Here is a 23,149-nt window from a genome sequence, read left to right as displayed (position 1 = left end):
AAATGTGCACCTAATTCCCACACTCAAGAGAAATGAAGCATCATGAACAAGAACCAGAAGAAAACAACAGTTTAGGTTACCAAAGACTTTAGATAATGGAATTATCAACCCAAACATAAAAAACTATAAAATAAAATACAAAGTAACTTATAAATGAACAAAAAACATGAGACTATAAACAATCACCAGGTGCATTAAAAAAAAAAAAAACTAGAACTTACAGAAAACAAAACCCCTTGCAGATTATGAAGAGAGAATTTAAGAACTGGGTAACAGTTAAGAAGAAATTATAATGCTGTAGCACAGAGACCAAAAGACGAAAATCCATAAAAGAAAATAGAAATGTCTAACATTAACTCTAATCAGAGTTCTAGAAGAATGGGCGGAAAAAAAGCATAGGGGTGCCTGGATGGCTTCGTCAATTAAACTTGCAACTTTGGCTCGGTCATGAGCTCATGGTTTGTGGGTTCTAACCCCACACTGGGCTCTGTGCTAACAGCTCAGAGCCTGGAGCCTGCTTCAGATTCTGTGTCTCCCTCCCTCTCTCTCTCTGCCCCTCCCCTGTTCATACTCTCTCTCAAAAATAAATAAAACATTAAAAAAAAAAATTAAAAAAAAGAGGGGCACCTGGGTGGCTCAGTCCATTAAGCATCTGACTTCTGCTCAGGTCATGATCTTGCGGTTTGAGTCTGAGCCATGTGTTGGGCTCTGTGCTGACAGCTCAAAACCTGGAGCCTGCTTCAGATTCTGGGTCTCCTCTTCTCTCTGTCCCTCCCCTGCTCATACTCTGTCTCTCTCTCAAAAAATGAATAAACATTTAAAAAAATAAAAAAAAAAGAAAAAAGCATAAAACCTAAAATTTAGTATGGGGGGACCCAGTTAAGGGTCAAACTCTTGATTTTGGCTCAGGTCATGATCTCATGGTCTGTGAGTTCAAATGCTGCATCAGGCTCTGTGCTGTCAGCAAGGAGGCTGCTTGGCATTCTCGTTCTTTCCCTCTCTCTCTGCCCCTCCCCTGCTTGCTCTCTCAAAATAAATAAACTTAAAAAAAACTGCTACAGGGGAAAATACAGTATCAGAGGGAAAAACACTTCAATCCGGAAGATGGCCAAGAAAAGGGAGAAGGGAAAAGTAGAACAAATGGAACACACAAAATGTGACAGTAAAAACCCAACTCTATCAGTATCACAAGAAGTGTAAAAACACAGAACTGAAAATAAAAGGATAAGGAAAGATAAACAGGCAAATACAACATCATCAAAAAAAAGCTGATATATAGGAGGAAAAGAGTAACTTTACAGTGGAAAAACCTGACAAACACCATCTTAGCCAGATGACCAAGGTCAGTATCACCAGTGATAAGTAACGTTGATGGTATTTGTCTTTGCTATGATATGATGAAAATGGCACTTCTCTGTGGTCTTGTTCCCTATAACGCATAACCTCAACAGACAATGGGAAAAACATCAAACAGATCTGAATTGGGGGACATTCTACAAAACATCTGACCATTACTTCTCAAATGTGTCAAGGTCATCAAAAACAAGGAAAAGTCTGAGAAACTGTTACAACCAAGAGAAGCCTACGGAGACATGACTAAATGTAATGTGATATCCTGGAACAGAATGAAGATATTAGGTAAAATTAAGGAAATCTGAATAAAATATGGACTTTAAATTAATAACAATGTAGCAGTATTGGTTAATTATAACGAATGTACCACAATAAGACATTAATAATAGAGGAAACTGGATGTGGGATGTATGGGAACTCTGCTATTTTTATAATTTTTCTATAAATCAGAAACTGTCCTAAAAGTTGATTTAAAAAAAAGATGTAGCTATGTCTATTCTATATTATCATGTCTATATTATACACAAGTGTAAGACAAAAAAAGCATTATTGTAGATAAAATAGTCATTACTTAATGATAAAGTGTTGAACTCACAAGGATATTTTATTTCTAAACCTGAGGAGTAGGTGAACAAGTGATGGTTTATTAGTCTTTATTTCTCATATGTAGTTATGATATAATCTTTTTCAACAAAATATTTTATAATAAAAGAGAAAAAAATACCTGAGTGAACAGTCTGCTGAGCTTTGATCAATGTTAAGGCAGCAGATATAATTAGTTCTGTATATTGATAGCAGCATGCTGGCAAAGGCAATGGAAAAGCGGGCACGCCAATACACTGTTGGGAAGATTAAATAGGTATAATCTCTACAAAAGCCAATTTGGTGATATCTATTAATGTTATAAATGCATGTACTCTTTGACCCAGCAATTCTACTCTAGTCATTTATTTTAGATATATTTGCATGTGTGCATAAAATTATTTCACAGCTGTTTATGACAGCACTGTTTGTAGTAGTAAAAGATTAGAAACAGCCTTTATGCCCATCAACGGAAGACTGTTTATATAAATAATCACACATCTGCGATGGAATATTATATAACTGTAAAGAAAGAAAAAGCTCTTTATACACTAATATAAAGTGGCATCTTCCATATATTGCTAAGAAAAAAAATACAGAACATAATATATAGGGTATTTGTCTAGAATATTTTGACATATAATCTAATTGTGCTCAATATTGTGTTTGCCTCTTCATATTTACTCATCTTTCTCCACCCTGCTTTGCGCACAATTCGGCAAACTGCATCTTCCAGGCAACCCTGTCCTCTAGCTTCTGATGTGTCTGAACAGTAAGTAGAATGGCGAGAAAATCAGAGGGTGGTAAAAGTGCTTCCCTCACTCTAGGCAGTTTGTATTTCTTTCTCTAAGACCATAGATCCTGTTAAACAGCTTCTGCTAAAGCTCTTGTCAAGTTCTGTTAATAGCTTCCCTTCCCTGCACTTTCAGGCCTAGGAGTGGAAATAGTTTCACACAGTTGCTGATCCTTGGGTATTTTCCTATCTCTTGTTTATTTTTTTAACTCTATCCTAATATTTATAGCTTTTCAAGGATGGGGTGAGGTGAGGGAGAGAGAAGAAGGAAAAAAAGAGAAACACTGAGACTTCTAACAATGGTTGCCTCTGAGTAAGAAACTTACCAGCATTTTGGCTGGTGAACGTGGTAAAAAGACTTTCATTGCACACCCTACTCTTTTGAATTTGGTCCATGAGAATGTATTATCTAGAGGGAAAATATATAAAGTAAACTGAAACATTTAAAAGACACAAAAGAAAATACTAAGAGATACTCTCGTTGGGGTATCTTTTCTTTCACACATTTGCTATCTTTTGCCGTGTCCAGCAGGGTAAATGTGGACACAAAGAAAAAAGAGAATAGATCTTTTGGTGCAAGCATCTAGCCATCATTTTGCTTCCTGGTCATGTTTCTCCTTCAATTCTAATAGCATCAAATCACTGAAAATAATAAAAATAATTTATTAGCAGTATCTCAAGTAAATTCAAATTCACACCATCCCTATTCCTTCTTACAGTACCTGAAACTACTTCTTATTCATATGTGACCTGGTAGCTGACTCACTGAGTGACAGTAACAAGAAATTCAGCAGTTTAAAATCTTGGCTCCTTCACTTACTTGCTAGAAGCCCACGGGATTCTATTAAATAAATTTGCTGAATTTGTTCTTACCTAACTGTGCAGAGCTTTTGAGAAGTTTAAATAAAAGAGCATAGGCAAAGTGACAACAAAGTGTCTGGCAAATAGTAGGAGCCTGTTAGCAAATGACAGCTATTGATATCACTATTATTATTGTTAATAAAGTAACATTACAAAATAAATTTTATTTGGTAGGTTCTCTAGGAAAGGTTTCTCCCAGGAGTCATCCTTCATCATCCGTAGTGAATATCTTTCCCTAAGTTTTACACTTCACTTAATATTTGCTAACTACTTTTTGAGGGTGACTGTTATCTTCAACTCTATACAGAAGTTTGAATTAATGTTTACTTGAGAGTAACAATAAAGAAGAACAAAACTAATAAAAATTTAACTTGAGGAATCTAAGGGGGTGCCTGTCTGGCTCAGTTGGTAGAACATAATCTCAGGGTCCTGACTTCAAGCCCCATGTTGGGCATGGAGCCTTAGGGGAAAAAAAAAAAAAAAAAAAAGTAATCTAAGTATATACCAATAATATACTAAGACATAAAATAGCAAAGGTGGCAACACTAACATCAGTTAAAATCAACTTTAAGACAAAAATTATTAGAAACAAAAAAGGAAACTTAAAATTTTTTTTTTTTTTTTTTTTAGCGTTTATTTATTTTTGAGACAGAGAGAGACAAAGCATGAACGGGGGAGGGTCAGAGAGAGGGAGACACAGAATCTGAAACAGGCTCCAGGCTCTGAGCTGTCAGCACAGAGCCCGATGCGGGGCTCGAACTCACAGACCTCGAGATCATGACCTGGGCCGAAGTCGGCTGTTCAACCGACTGAGCCACCCAGGTGCCCCAAAAAAGGAAATTTTATAATGGTAAAAGGGACAATCCATCAGTAAGACAGCACAATTTGGAACATATATACATCTAACAATAAAGCCTAAAATAAATAAAGCAAAACGGACAGAACTGGAGAAACAGACAATTCAACAATAGTCGGAGACTTCAATATCCCACTTTATTTTAAAAGAAAAAAAAATTTTTTTTTAATCTTCATTTTTGAGAGACAGAGTGTGAGTGGGGGAGGGGCACAGAGAGAGGGAGACACAGAATCAGAAGCAGGTTCCAGGCTCTGAACTGTCAGCACAGAGCCCGACGCGGGGCTCGAACTTATGAACTGTGAGCTCATGACCTGAGCTGAAGTCAGATGCCCAACCCACTGAGCCACCCAGGAGCCCCAATATCCCACTTTCAATGAAGGATAGGTAAAAGATCAACAAGGAAATAGAGAATATTTGAAAATACTATGAACCAAACGAGATATTTACAGAACACTATACCTAATAACAGAATACTCATTCTTTTCAAGTGTACATGGAACATTTGCCAGAATAAATCATGTTAGGGCATAAAACAAACCTTAATGTATTTAAAAGGACAGAAATCAAAGTATGGTTTTGTATCAAAATAGAATAAAATTAGAAGTCAATAGCAGAAGGACACTGGCAAGTTTATAGGTATGTGAAACTTAGAACAACACACTCCTAAATAATCAGTGAGTCAAAGAAGAAAGCTAAGCAGTCCTTAGACGGAAATTTATAGCTGTAAATGACCACATTAAAAAAGAAGAAAGATCAAGAGAACGGGAAGACAAGCTACAGACGGAGAAACAATATTTGAAGACATAACTTGATAAAGGACTTTTGTCCACAATATACAAACACTTAAAAATCAATAGAAAAGAATCTGATTTTAAAAAGATCAAAATATTTAACAGACACTTCACCAAAGATATAAGATTGTAAATAAGTACATGAATAGATGTTCTATGTATCATTAGGGAATTGCAAATTGAAACAATGAGATACCACTAAACATCTATTAGTATGGTGAACATCCTAAACATTGACAACACCAAATGCTGACAAGGATACAGAGCAACAGGAACTCATTGCTGGTAAAAATGCAAAATTTCAGCCACTCTGAAAGGCAGTTTGGGTTTCTTACAAAACTAAGCATATTCCTACCACATGATCCAGCAAACATGCTCCTTGGTATTTACCTAAATCAACTGAAAACCTGTGTCCACACAAAAACCTGTACATAGATGTCTACTGTTATTTATTTTTGAGAGACAGAGCATGGGTGGGAAGGGCAGAGAGAGGAAGACAGAGAATCCAAAGCAGGCTCTGGGCTGTCAGCACAAAGCCTGATACAGGGCTTGAACCCACAACCATGAGATCATAACATGAGCCGAAGTCAGATGCTTAACCGACTGAGCCACCCACGTGCCCCTACTGTAGCTTTATTTTTAAATGCAAAACCTGGAAGAAAGCAAGATGTCCTTCAGTAGATGAATGGATAAATAAACTGTGTACATCCAGACAATGGAATATAATTCAGTGCTAAAAAGAAATGAACTATCATGCCATGAAAGACATGGAGACATTTTATATATATTACTAAGTGAAAGAAGCCAATCTAAAAACGCTAATCTAAATGCATCCCGTATGATTACATTTATATGGCATTCTGAAAAAGGTAAAAATATGGAGGTAGTACAAAGATCTGTGGTTCCCAGCGGATAGGAAGGAGGGAGAGATGAATATGTGGAGCACAGGGGATTTTCAGGGGAATAAAAATATTATGTATTATACTATGATGTTGGATATATGTCATTATACATTTGGAAGAATATACAACCATCAAGCAAATCCTAATGTAAACTATGGACTTTGGGTGATAATAAAGTGTCAATAATATAATGAAGTATCACCAACTGTGACAGATGTATCACTTTGGTGAAGGATGTTGATAATGGAGAAGGCTATGCATACAAAGACGCAAGGAATATAAGGCTATCTCTGTACCTTCCTCTCAATTTTGCTGTGAACTTAAAACTGCTCTAAAAAATTAAGTCTACTAAAAAACCAAAAACTTAAACCAATAACCTAACTTACTTTAAGAAACTAGAAGAGAGGAGCACCTGGGTGGCTCAGTTGGTTGGGTGGCTCAGTTCATGATCTCATGGTTCCTAAGTTGGAGCCCTATGTCAGGCTCTGTGCTGAAAACTCAGAGCATGGAGCCTGCTTCAGATTCTGTCTCTCTCTCTCTCTCTCTCTCTGCCTCTCCCCAGCTCACACTTTGTCTCTCAAAAATAAATAAATGCTGGGAAAAAAATTTAAGAAACTAGGAAAGAAAAGCTAACTAAACCCAAACCAAACAGAAATAATAAAGACTAGTGTGGAAACACATGAAATAGAAAATGGAAAAATGGAGAAAAATCAATGAAGCCAAAATTTGGGTCTTTAAAAAGATCAACAGGGGCGCCTGGGTGGCTCAGTCGGTTAGACGTCCGACTTTGGCCCAGGTCACGATCTCATGGTCCGTGAGTTCGAGCCCCGCATTGGGCTCTGGGCTGATGGCTCAGAGCCTGGAGCCTGCTTCTGATTCTGTGTCTCCCTCTCTCTCTGCCCCTCCCCCGTTCATGCTCTGTCTCTCTCTGTCTCAAAAATAAACGTTAAAAAAAAATTAAAAAAAAAAATAAATAAAAAAATAAAAAGATCAACAAAACTGACAAACATTTCACTAGACTGACCAAGAAAGAAGAAAAAGATTCAAATTACTAAAATCATGAACGAAAGGGGGGACATTGATATTAACCTTACAGAAATAAAAAGGATTATAAAAGAATACTACAATCATATGCCAACAGATGAGATAATCTAGATGAAATAAATTCCCAGAAAGACACAAATTACTGAAACCGACTCGATAAAAAAATAGAAAATCTGAACAACACTTTGTAAAGTGAAAAGATTGAACTAGTAATCCAAAAACTTCCTATAAAGAAAAGCCCAGGACTATATATGGCTTCACTGCCACCAAACATTTGAATTAATGACCAATCATTCACAAACTCTTCCCAAAAAAAGTAAGAGGAGGGATCACATCCCAACTCATTCTATGAGACCTGGATTATCCCAAAACCAAAACCAGTGAAAGCAATCACAAGAAAACCACAAACAAATATCCATTACGACTACAGACAGAAAAATCCTTAACAAAATACTAGCAAACAAAATTCAGCAATATCTAAAATGTATTAGGGGTGCCTGGGTAGCTCAAGCAGTTAAGCATCCAATTCTTGATTTTTGCTCAGGTCATGATGTCACAGTTTGTGAGATTGAGTCTCATGTCAGAGTCTGCTTGGGATTTTCTCTTTCCCTCTCTGTCTGCCCCTCCTCCACTTGCTTTCTCTTTCTCTCAAAATAAACTAAAAATAGGGAAATAAAATGTATTAAACCACGATCAAGAGGAATTTGGGAATTTGTCCACGAATGAAAAGTTGGTTTAACATATGAAAATCAATCACTGTATTATACCATAATAATAAAGGAAAAAGAACACACAATCATCTCAACAGACTCAGAAAAAGTATTTACCCTTGCATGGTAAAACCATTTCACAAATAAGGAAAAGAACATTCTCAATTTGATGAAAGCCAGACGAAAAGCTCAGAGATAACATACGTAAGAGCAAAAGACTGTTTTTCTCCTAAGATTAAAAACAAGACAAGGATGTCTGTCCTAAACGAAGTACTGGAGGTTGCAGCCAGAGCAATTAGGCAAGAGAATAAAATAAAAGCAAACAGACTGTAAAAGAAGAAGTACAACTCTTTCTATTCACAGATGACATGATCCTGTATAAAGAAAATGCAAAGCAATCCACTTAAAAACGATCAGAACCATTAAATGAGTTCAGCATAGTTTTACGACACGAGATTAAAATACAAAACTCTATTTTGATACATCTGAATAACCAATCTGAAAATAAAATAATTCAATATATATAATACAGCATCAGAAAGAGTGAAATACTTAGGAATAAATTTTATAAAACAAAAGACCTGCACACTGAAAACTATAAAAATGTTGAAAGAAAGAAAAAGAATCTAATGTGAAAGTCTCTGGTACTCTCCTGGGTATCAAGAACTCTGCCCTTTGAACTCTTCTGTTTGGCTAAACAAGAGTACTACCTGGTCTTAAACTTCATGGATATGCTTTAATAAAAGACAAACCTTTTTTCAGCTGGTATCCCCTTCATGTTTTAAAGTAATGTTTCTTAAATTTAACATGTACATAACTTATCTGATGATGTCATAAAAATGCAGATTTTGATTCAAACTGGGGATGGGTGGGAGGAGGGGCCGAGGTTCTTCATTCCTAACAGCTCTCAGATGATTCCAATATTGCTGGTTCTCAGACCACACTTCTAGCAGTTTTTAAGTAATTGCATACATGCAACCGGCCTAACTCACTAGGAGAAAGAAACCATAAGATGGGTGGCAAATCGTGAGAGGAATGAGTCTGATGGATCTTTTAAGGTTTTCATAACCAAACACAATATATTCCCTATCAGTAATTAACACACACTTGCCACCACCCCTCCATTGTGGCCACCACTGATGCAGCTAGCCAGCTAGACTGAGGCTAAATCCATATAAAACTTATAAAACCTGTTATACAAAGATCATCCCACAGAACTTTAACCGTCACCTCTTACTCTGCATTTTTTCTCTAGTATTCCTTTGTCTAGTCAGTGTCTCTCACGTGTTATTTGGAGACCAGTGGTATAGTCCCAGGAGATTACTCTATCAACTGGTCTACAGACAATTTGATGAAAAAGTAAAAATTTTGATCACCAAACATTTCCCAAATTTGAAAAGATAAGGACTTTAAAGAAAATTCTTTTAAGTCTTTAACTGTTATGTTTCCAGGGTCACACATACTCTACAAGGATACTTAAGAGGAGACTGTTTTGGCTAACAAAGCTTCACATCATGAGAACTGTTCACATTGGTTAAACATGTATTTTGTTATTATTATGTGTTAAATCTCAAATTTAAGAAAAAGAATCAATGCCTCAAAGGTTCACTGAAGAGCAGAAGTGATAAAAATACATTTAACTCAGAATGTCATAAATGATAAATGATATACTATCAGAGTTTAAATAATGTGTTCTTGGAATGGACTGTGGCCAGTGAATTAGAATTAGTTTGCACAGAAGACCTCCTTGTTCCCATTGTACTGTGACACATTATTAAACGGGGACTGAAACATTATAAAACAGGGACGAGACGCCACTGAAGCATTCACAGAATTTTCAACCACTCCAGCCTGCGATCAAAGCCTGCATTATGAATTTTGTCACTGAAAACAAAGATAAAAACTGTAGTCAAAGGAACTTCCAACTTACTTTAACAAAAACAGGCATAAATGGTTAGTGAAACATTAATCACGAATATGCTAAAAGAAAACAATCTGCTGGCAAAATTCTATCATCAGATGACACTACTGGACATTTATGTTTGGTACACAGTAAGAACAATTACTATTACAGATGTATATTCTTAAATATTTTGTTTTATGGCTGGAAGAAACCACTAGTGTTCAGAATATGAATCAACTCATGGCATATACACCATGTAAATCAAGAAATATATGCAACTTTTAACTGATTATCAGTGAAAACATGAAACAGAAGGGATTTTCTTTTAACCAACAATTATTTTTGAACCTTGACTTGAAAAGGTATACTGGGATCAGTATGGCCAAGCAAGAGGACTAGCCATGTGTATAACAAGAGTATGGCACCTGAAAGCCAATTCACACACGGCTTCATTTATCGACAACAGCTGGCATTTGCCAGTAAGCTGCCTATTCTTGAGTTAGTGTTAAAAACTGCATGGCTAAATGGGTAAGGGGCACTAAGGAATCTACTCCTGAAATCATTGATGCACTGTATGCTAACTAATTTGGATGTAAATTAAAAAAAAATGTTACAAAAAAAATTGCATGGCAAACTATGAATATAATTCAAACTGCAGCCCTTGAGCAGGTATCTTCAGCATGTTATCTCGTCAAGAGAAAAGAATGCTAATAAAAACTATTCAAATGAAGTATACAAACTTTTTTTCACGAAAATGACAGTCAGTAAATAACTTCTACGATTATCTGTGGTTTACTCAAGTGGCAGATCTCCATGGCCAACAGTAGAGTGAAGAGCGTGAACTTGTCATTTGAGGGCAAAATTCTTAAGGTATATTAAGAGCAAATCATGATACAAATGCCTCAACCAAAAGAAGTCTGACCTTTCCAACATCTAGCCATTTTCTCTCCTTGTGGCAGAAAAAAATCAATGTCTTAGTATTAGGTATACCTAACAATCATATTCAATCATCACGCTAGACCTAAAAACTTTTTTTTTTATTTTTTTTTATTTTTTTATTTTTTTTAAATTTTTTTTTAAATGTTTTTTATTTATTTTTGGGACAGACAGAGACAGAGCATGAACGGGGGAGGGGCAGAGAGAGAGGGAGACACAGAATCGGAAACACGCTCCAGGCTCCGAGCCATCAGCCCAGAGCCTGACGCGGGGCTCGAACTCACGGACTGCGAGATCGTGACCTGGCTGAAATCGGACGCTTAACCGACTGCGCCACCCAGGCGCCCCAAGACCTAAAAACTTTTTAGAAATGAATACAACCAAAAGGAGAGATTTACCAGTGCTACCTTCCAAAATGAAATATTCAGTGTCACTGCTGAGTGCCACTCATTTGTCAACTCAGTGCCTCACCTAACACTGTATGTAGTTTTCGATGAGAATTCCTGTAATAATTTTTGTATCCATCCAAATATAAATATCTAAAACACCTAACAGAATCATCCTATACTTCCTATTCCCAAAAACCTATAGTTGAAAAGTGAGATTAGTAGAATTAAAGAGTTGGAAAAAAAAGTTAAATATGAAAGCTTAACTTTGATTTTAGTGAGCTAGGTATCAGTATGGTGAAAGAATACAGCAGTAATTAATTGCTTTTCCTGATGTTTAAATTACTTTAGAATACTGCTTTAATATTATTAGTTGACTCTTAACACCGGTTTGACCTGCATGGCTCCACTTATAAGTGGATTTTTGGGAATAAATTCAGTGTACAGTACTATAAATGTATTTTCTATCATAATTTTCTTTTTTTAATTTTTTTTTCCAACGTTTTTTATTTATTTTTGGGACAGAGAGAGACAGAGCATGAACGGGGGAGGGGCAGAGAGAGAGGGAGACACAGAATCGGAAACAGGCTCCAGGCTCCGAGCCATCAGCCCAGAGCCTGACGCGGGGCTTGAACTCACGGACCGCGAGATCGTGACCTGGCTGAAGTCGGACGCTTAACCGACTGCGCCACCCAGGCGCCCCACTATCATAATTTTCTTAACATTTGCTTTTCTCCAGCTTACTTTATTGTAAGAATACAGTATATAATACATACAGCATATAAAATATATGTGAACTGGCTGTTTATGCTAGCAGTAAGGCTATGAGTAGATAAGTTTTAGGGGAATCAAAAGCTGTAGGTGAATTTTTGACTGCACAGTGTTAGTACCCCTAATGACTGTGTTCAAGAGTCAACTGTATAATGGAGATGTGTGACTTACTCTTTTGTCTTTATTTAAAATCCATGGTATATTTGAAGACCCATCATGTGGTCCACAAATTCTAAATGTTTGAGAAACACTACTTTCTCTACTACTTTCCTTTTATAAGAAGCTATTATTTCTTCCTATGAATTATGCTAGGGAAATTTTGTTTACCCTTATTATTAAACTTCTCACATTAGAAAAGCACTTCATTATCTGCATTTACATTGCCTATTTTTATTTTTTTTTTAAAAGAGGGTCTTACTTCAGTATGTATAGCCTCTAGGAAAAACAAATCTAATAATTATTTCAATTTCTCCTTGAACCCTACTCCCCTTGAAAGTCATTCTTTCCATCTGACCTTCCCAGAACCTGAACTGCCTTCATATACCTATTATAGCCAAGGTGATATTAAAAATGTTTAATAACTGGTATAAGCTAAACACCAGAGACACCATAATCACGTGGCTGTAATGGAACGTGGTAACTAAATATCAGCCTTACTTACAGCTTCCTTTAAATCATCTGCTCTACTTTTTTCAATGCTAGCCCCATTCTAAAAGATCTCTGGTTATTACTTCCCTGCCCAAGTTGCAGAAAGAAGAAAGTAGTTTTCATGAAGGATAACCACATAAATTGGAATCCAAAAATGAGATTAACACTGTCTATTAAGTCTTTAACTTCCCTTTTATTCCTTAATAGAAGAATTAAGGATAAGTATTAGAAAGAACACATTGTTGTTTTCTTTCTCATACATCAATGGTCTCCAAAGAATAAGGCTCTTCTGGTCAGCTCTTTATTATAGTTTTGTTATTTGATTTTATCCACAGAGTCAGATGTCCCAGTTTTTTATCCACTCAACCAACATAAAAACATTTAATACACAGACAAATGGGTGGGTTTGAGGATATATTAAGGATAATGTAAACTATTAGCAAAACAAAAAAATAACATTTAGAGAGGAGATAACAGAAAGGGAATAGAGAAATTTGCAAAAAAGCAAAGAGACGGGTCACTTTTAAATAAACCTGAGATCATAGAGTTAAAAAACAACATCACATATATCTTTGTTGTTTTTCATGATCTGCTTACCCAACTTTGGAAAAACTATTAAGTATTCAGCATTGCATTGAGGACATGCCACTCTGGCTGTACTGTTTCCTCTTTGTTTTTCATCTACCCAACGCTGTAGACAAGCCTGGTGAACCCATTTTGTAGATCCTCTGCACCTGCATGGTCTCACCCATTCAGCTGTTCTATCATCTTCATCAGTGGCAAAACACACCCAGCAACTTCTGTAAATTAAAGAGAAATAATGACGTTATCTTTAAGACCCCAGCCTCCCTTCCACCGTAGCACTCACTTAATGAGATAAGCCTACTATGTTATAATATAGAACCTCTACTTTACATTCAAATACCAAGGTGACAAAACAATCAATAGATTTCCAGTTGGAGTTTCTTCTTTTTGGTTTTTCCTTATATTCTTCTGCAGAATCTTGTTTTCTGAATTTTCCTTTTATGTAATTCCATCTTTCCAATAATTCTTCACCTTCTCTTATGAATCAGAGTGCAAAAAGACAACCCTCAAGCTGCTTTTGTTTTAGAAGACCCTAATAATTCTTTGGGTAAGCACAGAAATATGTGAAATTCAGTGTTTTCCCCACTTCAACAACACTAAACCTCTTCAACTTGGAAAACTAAAGGATTATACAAATAATTTCACTATGGTCTCATTCAATTTTCAATGGAGGGGAAAAATAATTTCTCTTTCTGGTAAAGAATGACTATGTGAAGAGGGAAAGATTATTAAGTCTTAAAAAAATAAAGGGGGAAGAGATAAAGACATCAGAATAAACTGTTTTAGGATAGTGATATAGTAAATTTGGGCCTACATGTTTCAAGTATGAATGACTTTCTTTTTTCTGTGGAGTTATATTTATTATATTTGAAATCTAGAAGTCTCAACTCTGAGATGTTTATATTAAAAATGCAATTGAGACGGTTAATTTTAAAACATATTCCAGGGGTGCCTGGGTGGTTTAGTAAGTTAAGCATCCAACTCTTGATTTCAGGTCAGGTCATGATCTTATAGGTCCCTGAGATTGAGCCCCACATCAGGCTCTATGCTGACAGCTTAGAGCCTCCTTGAAATTCTCTCCCCCTCTCTGCCCCTCCCCCACTCACAAGTGCTCTTTCTCTCAAAAATAAATGAAACTTTAAAAAAGTTAGAAAAAAATGTTTCCCATTTTGCTTTTCTTAGAGTGTGTGCACATGTGTGCAAGTGGGGGTGAGGTGCAGAGGGAGAGAATCCCAAGCAGGCTCCTTGCTCAGCAGGGAGCCTGATGTAGGGTTCTATGCCACAACTCTGGAATCATGACCTGAGCCAAAAATCAAGAGAAGGCTCAACTGACTGAGCCACCTAGATGCCACCCCCCCCCAAATTTGGTTTTAAGAATACCTGAAGTCTAGGGGCACCTGGGTGGCTCAGTCACTTGGGCATCCGACTCTTGATTTCGGCTTAGGTCAAGATCTCAAGGTTTGTGAGTTCAAGCCCTGGGATGGAGTGTGCTTGGGATTCTCTCTCAAATAAACTTAAAAAAAGAGAGAGAAAGTACCTCATGAAGTCTAATTTTTTCTTGTGGAATTAGGTTGCAATTCATTATTTTTTCTCCCAATTGACACAAGTTGGCACTGATTTTCATTAGGGCAAATACAGTTTAACTCCATGAGACCATTCACTTCTCCCCGCCCCCACTGAAGTGTGTACAATTAGAAACTGCTAACTGAAGCTTGTTATCTACTGTGCACTTAAAAAAATTTTTTTTTAACATTTATTCATTTTTTTGAGAGAGAGACAGAGCGTGAATGGGGGAAGGGCAGAGAGAGAGAGGGAGACACAGAATCCGAAGCAGGCTCCAGGCTCCGAGCTGTCAGCACAGGGCCTGATGCGGGGCTAGAACTCACAAACCGCGAGATCATGACCTGAGCTAAAGTCGGCCGCCCAACTGACTGAGCCACCCGGGAGCCCCTCTACTGTGCACTTTAAAAAATGTTTTAATGTTTATTTTTGAAAGAGAATGAGAGAGTGCACAGGCACGTGTGCACGCACAAGCAGGGGAGGGGCAGAGAGAGGAGACAGAGAATCCGAAGCAGGCTCCAGGCTCCAGAGCTGCCAGCACAGAGCCTGATACGGGGGCTCAAACCTACCAACAGTTGAGCTCATGAACTGAGCTGAAGTTGGACACTTAACCAACTGAGCCACCCAGGTGTCCATCTACTTTGCACTTTTCATTTAATTAAATAAATTGCTTCTGTCAGAACTAGCTTAACTATGCTCAATGGGAAAGACTAGTCAGGTACTGTAGATTCATGAAGTCTCCAGTCCTTGTAGAACAACATATATTTTAACTGGGTGCTCCAATTAAAAACTTCCAATTAGAACAGGTAAGAAAACTTCCTATTTTTTTTTTTTTTTTTTAAAGTAGGCTCCATGCCCACTGTGGGGCTTGAACTCATGACCCTTAGAACAAGAGTTGCATGCTCCACTGACTGAGCCAGCCAAGCACCCCAGAACAGGGGAAAAATACTTAATTCATAGCAACATCCAAAACTGTGACTTTATTCAGCTTTCAAATTCAACCAGGTTTCATACGACCTAGGTAAAAATGGGAGGTAGGCAGTGTTTGTTTAGCACCATGACCCACCTCAGTCAAGCTGTCTCAGCCCTCATACTACCTTATGGTTATCTAAAAGTGCCCCTTCCTCCTCTCCATCTTTTAAATTTTATTGTGGGGAAATATACATAAAATTTACAACTTTTAAGAGTATAGTTCAGTAGCATGACGTACATTCTTACTGTTGTACAACCATCGTCACTATCCACAGTTTGGGTATAACTATATAATTTACAAAGTTTTGCATACATTTCAAATGACAAGTATAAGCAAACAGACTTGGTTAACTGAGGTGTTACAATATATGTGCCCCACAACTGAGGAAATTTTGTATTTGTTTACCTCTGGGAAATGAGATATACAGTTGTGATAACAAAACAGGCATAATACCTAGAAACGTTCTAGGTTCTTCTAAGATTTTCATTTCAACAATGAGCAGCATATGTAGCTAAGTACATCTAGACCAGCATAATTAATCAGCATTAAGGTGAATCGAATAAACCCAATTTCAGTCACCAGGAAAAAAATAAAACGTAAAAATATATCTCCTCAGAACCTTAGTACCAGGCTGAACCAAACGAAATTGCCTACATTCATCTGTTTTAGACCTACATAAATGGCAATCTCATATTTCAATTTAACGCAATTACTTGTATAACTATATTCCCCATAAATTCTCGTCAGTGTAAGTTTATCTTTCTTAAACATTTTTTAAAGTTTATTTATTAAAAAAAATTTTTTTTAATGTTTATTTTTGAGTGAGAAAGTGAGACAGAACGTGAGGGGGGAGGGCCAGAGAGAGGGAGACACAGAATTGGAAGCAGGCTCCACTCTGAGCTGTCAGCACAGAGCCCCACGTGGGGCTCGAACCGTGACCTGAGCTGGAGTCGGTGGACACCCAACCGACTGAGCCACCAGGTGCCCCTTATTTATTTATTTTGAGAGAGAGGGAGAGTGCTCGCGCAAGAGTGAGCGAGCGCACAAGCAGGGGAGGGGCAGAGAGACAGAATCCCAAGCAGGCTCCGTGCTGTCAATGCAGAGTCTGACAGGGGGCTCGGCTCGATCTAGCCAACTGTGAAATCGTGACCTGAGCTGAGATCAAGAGTGGGACATTCAACTGACTGAGCCACCCAGGTGCCCCTTTCCTAAAATTTTATTATGAAAAATTTCAAACTTTCAAAAAAAGCTGAAAAACTGTTCAGTGACTACCCTTTTTCTCAATATCTACATTCTACAATTCTTATAATTTTGCTTTATATGTCCTTTACTCCATATTCATTTATCAATCTTACTTTTGATGTACTTCAATGTTGAGGCATCAGTATATTTCACTCCTAAACACTTTTACAGTTTTACTTTTTAGAAGGTACTCAACTGACATTTAAAGCAAGCACTTTCGGATGTTTTCTAATTTCACAACTATGGTAGATAAGGTAGTTGAACGGTGATTTACAGTGGAAACTCATTAGGAGTTAAACCTAATAAGAATTGTTAACACAAATAACCTTGTTTTGTTTGATTCATAGTGATAGTATACAGTTTACAAATTTGGGTTTTGAAGCTAAGCCTCATACAGATTAATTGAAATTATCTTACAGATGAGATATTAAAAGAAACCTTATTGATACCAATACTCTCAAAAAAGTGTGCCTGATTTTCAACATCTACCATCTTACCACATCCATTTTCTCTTTATTTCAACTGTTAGTGTTAATCTGATGATGGTCATTTGAGATCAAATAGGAAACTTCTGATAACACTAAATCACTTCATCTAAAAATTATAGTTTAGATACAGATAAATATGAAATGGAAATTTCTAACAATAGTAGAGACATTGCCAGCAACATTTACTGAGTATTCACTGGGTCCATGTGGCTGCACAAATAAAATAAATGGAAGATTGTATCTATTTGGAAAATCCTATAAATTAACTGGGGTCACATCCAACAAACAGAAGATTTAATAAGGTTCCAGAGATTACCATAGGCATACCTTAAGGAGAAATTGAAGGATCAATTTGGATAGATCAGAGAAGGCTTCAGGGAGGAGGGATAGTAGAAATTAGCAAAGGCAGGGACAAATGATTACAGAGATTCTTGAAACAAAGTTTCCTGGACCAGCAGTTTCAAGATCACTTGGGAACTTGCAAATTCTCTGGTTCCACCCCAGATCTACTTAATCTGAAACTCTGAAGAAGCGCCTTGAATTCTCTGAAGGTGATCCTGAGGTAAAGTTTGAGAACTGATGGTATAGAAAAATGGCAGGTAGGGAAAAAAAAAAAAAAGGCAAAGAGATTGGTGAAAGCAAACCATTATGAAGGAGACATTTACTAGATTTGCTTAAGTCAGAAATAAGCGCTTTTTTCATATAAATAACAGTATAGAACTATGTATGCTGACAGTGCTCTTGCAACCATGGTGAATTCCTAAAAACCGGCCGGACTTTCTGCAAGAAGTGTTGCAAGCACCAACTCCATGAAGTGACACAGTACAAGGAAGGCAAAGATTCTCTTTATGACCAGGAAAAGTGGCGTTTATGACAGGAAGCAGAATGGCCATGGTGGGTAGCCTAAGCCGATTTTCCCGAAAAAGGCTAAAACTACAAAGAAGACTGTGCTGAGGCTTTAATGTGTTGAGCCCAACTGCAGATCTAAGAGAATGCCGGCTATTGAGAGGCAAGCATTTTGAACTGGGAGGAGATAAGAGAAAAGGGCCACATGTCACATGGTCCAGTTCTAAGCTTCATATTTTAAAATCTTGAGGTTATGTTCACTTCAAAAAAAAAAAAAGAAAAAAAAAGTAACACTACAGAAAATGCTAATTTCTAAAGAATTTATTGATTTACAACCTTACTACATATAGGAGTTTACTCTATTTAATTTGGAAAGAACATCAGTCTGTGATATAAGGGCCAGATAGATGGGAATATATAACCATATAAAAATAAAAATGGTTACATGAATGTTTTTAGGCAAACAGTCTATATTATATAGGACAGAGTTACTAGTCTTCAGGGTTGGAAAAAAGGAGGGGAAGGAACAAAATATGAATGTGTATGAATCCTTTTTTTCCTCATTTAAAAAAAAATTTAATATTTATTTATTTTTGAGAGACACAGAGTGTGAGCAGGGGAGGGGCAGAGAGAAAGGGAGACAGAATCCGGAACAGGTTCCAGGCTCTGAGCTATCAGCATAGAGCCGGATGCGGGGCTCGAACTCACAAACCGCGAGATCATGACCTAAGCCGAAGTCGGACGTTTAACCAACTGAGCCACCCAGGCGCCTCTTTCCTCATTTTTTAAAAACTTCTGATAGACTGACCAGGAACAACAGCTGAGCAGGTCTTATAATTATGCTTTCCCTCTCTGATTCCCCATATCCTACTCCCTTTTTGGTGAAATCTATTTCAGCTATTTATTCTCTAATTCTCTGCCTTCTTTTAGTGAGAAAAAGAGGGGACTGAAAATGACAGGTTTATTCTCAAGATCTTAGAATGAGAGAGTAGAAGCTTATGGTTTAATGTACAGCACAATTTCTCCTCTTTTTAAGGAACAAACAATGTCCCACCCTTCCCTCTAACATCAGTCCTGTATGTGGTTTAGGCAGTTAGTCCTCCCCTATCCCCAGCTCCAGGAAAAGTAATCCTTAGACTGGTTTAAGGGTGTATCCTAACTCCAAATTATAGTGATTGGAAGACTGGGCCCAAGAAGCTGGTATTATCAGAGTGAATCTTAGAATTTTTGCTGGGAAAGCTGGTACACAGGCTTTCTCTTTTCTACAGAGCTTTAAGGCAGGAAGGTGTGAGGCTAAATGAAGGTGTAATGCTATTACTGCCAAGAGAACCACCATGTGCAGCCTAAAGAAACCAGAGGAAGCTGAAAGATGGAAACTGATGGCTTTGAGACATGGATCAAGCTGTGCTTAAAGCTAAATATACTCTTACACTGTTCACTTACATAAAGCTGTGTGTGTGGTTTTAAGTTTAACCAGTCTGGGGCAGATTTCCCAACGGGTGCGACTCAAACAATCTTGATAGTGTGAAAAATTAGATAGAAGAGATGGCCCCAGAACAATCATAGGATATAAACTCCAAACAGCTTTTATAAATACACAGTATTTTTTGTCAACACCTTTGTTCTCTACTGTTCAGAACTTGAACAGATAAGTCTTAAATACACCTAATTTCTACTGCAAGTACTTTGAATCTTGCAAGCTTTTCTATTTTTTACACTGGGCAAAATACGTTCTTGATTTTGCTACTGGATCAGGTCATTTTTTAGATAAACACAGATAAAAAAGATAAAACCCAATATGTTCAAATTAAAAATTTTTACTGATAACACCATAATATTTACATTCAGGTCAATATAACAATTCTACTTGAATTCAAGTTATTACAATTTTAATGTTATGAATTATGGGATACATTTTGAATATCCTAAAAGGTGAGAATAACTGGCTCTTTCCCATTTCAAAGGACAAAGCCAAAATCTTTTCGAAGTCCACACCCTAGAAAAGGTTGTAATTTCAGACCAAACTTTAAGTTTCTTTTTCTTTTTTTACTGTTTATTATTTTTTTTTTTAATTTTTGAGACAGAGATAGAGCATGAACAGGGGAGGGGCAGAGAGTGAGGGAGACACAGTATCTGAAACAGGCTCCAGACTCTGAGCTGTCAGCACAGAGCCTGACGTGGGGCTCGAACCCACAAATTGTGAGATCATGACATGAACCAAAGTCGGACGCTTAACCGACTGAGCCACCCAGGCGCCCCTCTAAGTCTCTCTTTAAGTCATTCCCCACCCACCTTCAATCCTCCAATCTCTTAGAAAGTGGTATTCAATGTGATGCACAAACATCTTTTGAGAATTTACTAGAAATACAAATTCTCAGGCCACCCAAGACCAACAGAATCAGAAACTCTCGGGGAGGGACCTGATACTACATTTAAAAAATATCATTCAAAAACATTTTAGGGGAGCCTAGGTGGCTCAGTTGGTTAAGTGTCCAACTCTTGATTTCAGCTCAGGTCATGATCTCATGGTTTGTGAGTTCACCCCTCCCCCACGCTCTGTGCTGGCAGTGTGGAGCCTGCTTGGGATTTTCTTTCCACAACCCCCCCCCCGGCCCCTCCCCCACTAGAGCACTCACCCTCTCTCTCCAAATAAACTTAAAAAATTTTTTTTAATTTAAAATTTTTATTGTGGTAAAATACACATAAAATGTATCATCTAACTATTAAAAATTTTTTTTAATGTTTATTTTTGAGACAGACAGAAAGCAAATGGGAGAGGGGCAGAGAGCAGGAGACACAGAATCAGAAACAGGCTCTTAGGCTCTGAGCTGTCAGCACAGAGGCTGACATGGGGCTTGAGCTCAAAGGACACAAGATCATGACCTGAGCCGACGTTGGACGTTTAAGGCATCCAGGCACCCCACTATTTTTTTTTTTTTTTTTTTTTTTTTTGAGAGAGAGAGAGGTAGGGGGAGATGGATAGAGGGAGAGAGGGAATTTTAAGCAGGCTCCATGCTCAGCGCAGAGCCTGACACACGGGGCTCAATTCCGTGACCGGGAGATCATGACCTGGGCCAAAATTAAGAGTTGGACACTCAACTGCCTGAGCTACCCAGGCACCCCCCACCCCCCATCTTAACCATTTTTAAGTGTGCAATTTAGTGGTATTAAATACATTCACAATGTTGTACAACCATCACCACCACTCATCTTGTAGCTCTTTTACCTTGTAAAACTGAAACTCTGTACCTATTAAACAACTCCCCAATCCTCCTTTCCCTAGTCCCTGACAACCACCATTATAGTGTCTTCATGGTTTTGACTATTCTAAGTACCTCAAATAAGTGGAATCATCTAGTATTTGTCTTTGGCTTATTTCACTTAGCATAATGTCCTCCAAGTTCATCCATGTTGGAACACACTGCAAAATATCCTTCCTTTTTAAGGCTGAATAATACTCCATTGTATGTATATACCACATTTTGCTTATCTGTTCATTGTTCAATAGATACTTGGGTTGCTTCCATATTTAGCTACTGTGAATAACACCGCTATGAACATGGGTGTACAAATATTTGAGACCCTGCTTTCAATTCTCTGAGGTATATGCCCAGAAGTGGCACTGTTGGATCACACAGTATTCCATTTTTAATTTTTTGAGGAACTGCTGACAGTGTAACAAGCCCTACAGATGATCACAATACCTAAAGTTTGAGAATCTCTGCTATAGTCATTCCTCTTTATTCTTTTAAGCCTCAAATACTGTATTCACCATAACACAGAAATGAAATTTCATTTTATACCCAACATAAAAATTTTAAAATTATTTGGTTTTTAATTTAAACCACTTCTCAGCCTTTTGGCTAAGATCAAGTGTGGTTTTTAATTTAAACAAGAAGTAAAATGCTCAAGATTTTTTTTTTCTCCTAAGGTAAAGAGCTAGCTAAATGTGGGGAAAAGACTATGCAACTTCAAGGTGTTCTATAACGGAGCAAAGAACTTGGGGTGTGGAGCCAGACTGTTCAAGTTCAAACCCCTGTTTACCACTTATTATAGGTGTAACAACAGAATCTCTTGTATTGTAAGGCAGGGGTTCTTAATCTGGGGTCCATGAAAATTTATCCCAGAAAATTTGGATGGGGAAAGAAATTACATCTTCACTTTTGCTAACCTCTAAATAAAATTTAATTTTCCTCCAATGATGAATGTAAGCAAACCATAATAATATTAACAGTACAGCAATTAGAAATTACAGTATATTGACCAGAAATTTTCATATTATTTTACAGCTACCTGTGCAGATCCCAAAATAACATTTACTCATTGCAAATCTGAATGTAGTTATCAGATCAACCAATACAGCTTGTATTTTAAGGTATTAAATAAAGCTCATATTACTTTATCAGATTTTTAACAGGTTGATTGGTTTCATTTATTTTCCTTTTTTGTTTGTTTGTTTGTTTGTTTATTTTTGAAAGAGAGAGAGGGCAAGTGAGGGAGGGGCAGAGAGAGAGTTGCAAGCAGGCTTCACACTGCCAGTGCAGAGCCTGACACAGGGCTTGGACTCACCAATGAATGATAAGATCACGACCTGAGCTGAAATTAAAAGTTGGGTACTTAATGGACTGAACCACCCAGACGCCCCTCATTTCTGATACTATGTATTTTGTGTTCTTTTGTGTTCTTTCAAAACATTCTGAGCAGGAACCCAAAACTGCACACTGTTTTGTCTCACGATTAAAAGTTTCACACCCCATGTATTCTGAAACAGGAACTGTACCATCAAGAAGAATAAAAATCCCTTTATGTGTCTGTTCACACAAGTGGAATGGAAGTTAAAGTATCTGAATTCATCAAAAGATAAAACCACAATCACAACACATTACCAAAGGGTAAAACTGAAGGGAAATACACTCCCA

General features: G+C 37.3%; 1 protein-coding gene across 1 annotated transcript in view; it reads right to left on the bottom strand.

Annotated features, from left to right (window-relative positions):
• The window catches only part of MARCHF5 (membrane associated ring-CH-type finger 5), a 58,596-nt gene that overhangs the window by 27,012 nt on the left and 8,435 nt on the right, over nucleotides 1–23,149 (bottom strand). Inside the window, exon 2 of the mRNA XM_058697164.1 lies at nucleotides 13,134–13,336. Coding sequence (XP_058553147.1) covers nucleotides 13,134–13,336 — 203 coding nt within the window. The remainder of the gene's footprint in view (nucleotides 1–13,133; nucleotides 13,337–23,149) is intronic.

The sequence above is a fragment of the Neofelis nebulosa genome, chromosome 13 (assembly GCF_028018385.1).
Source record: "Neofelis nebulosa isolate mNeoNeb1 chromosome 13, mNeoNeb1.pri, whole genome shotgun sequence".
In the NCBI taxonomy this organism is placed as follows: Eukaryota; Metazoa; Chordata; class Mammalia; order Carnivora; family Felidae; genus Neofelis; species Neofelis nebulosa.
Note: the sequence above shows the minus strand (reverse complement) of the source record. Positions and strands in the feature narration are given on the sequence as shown.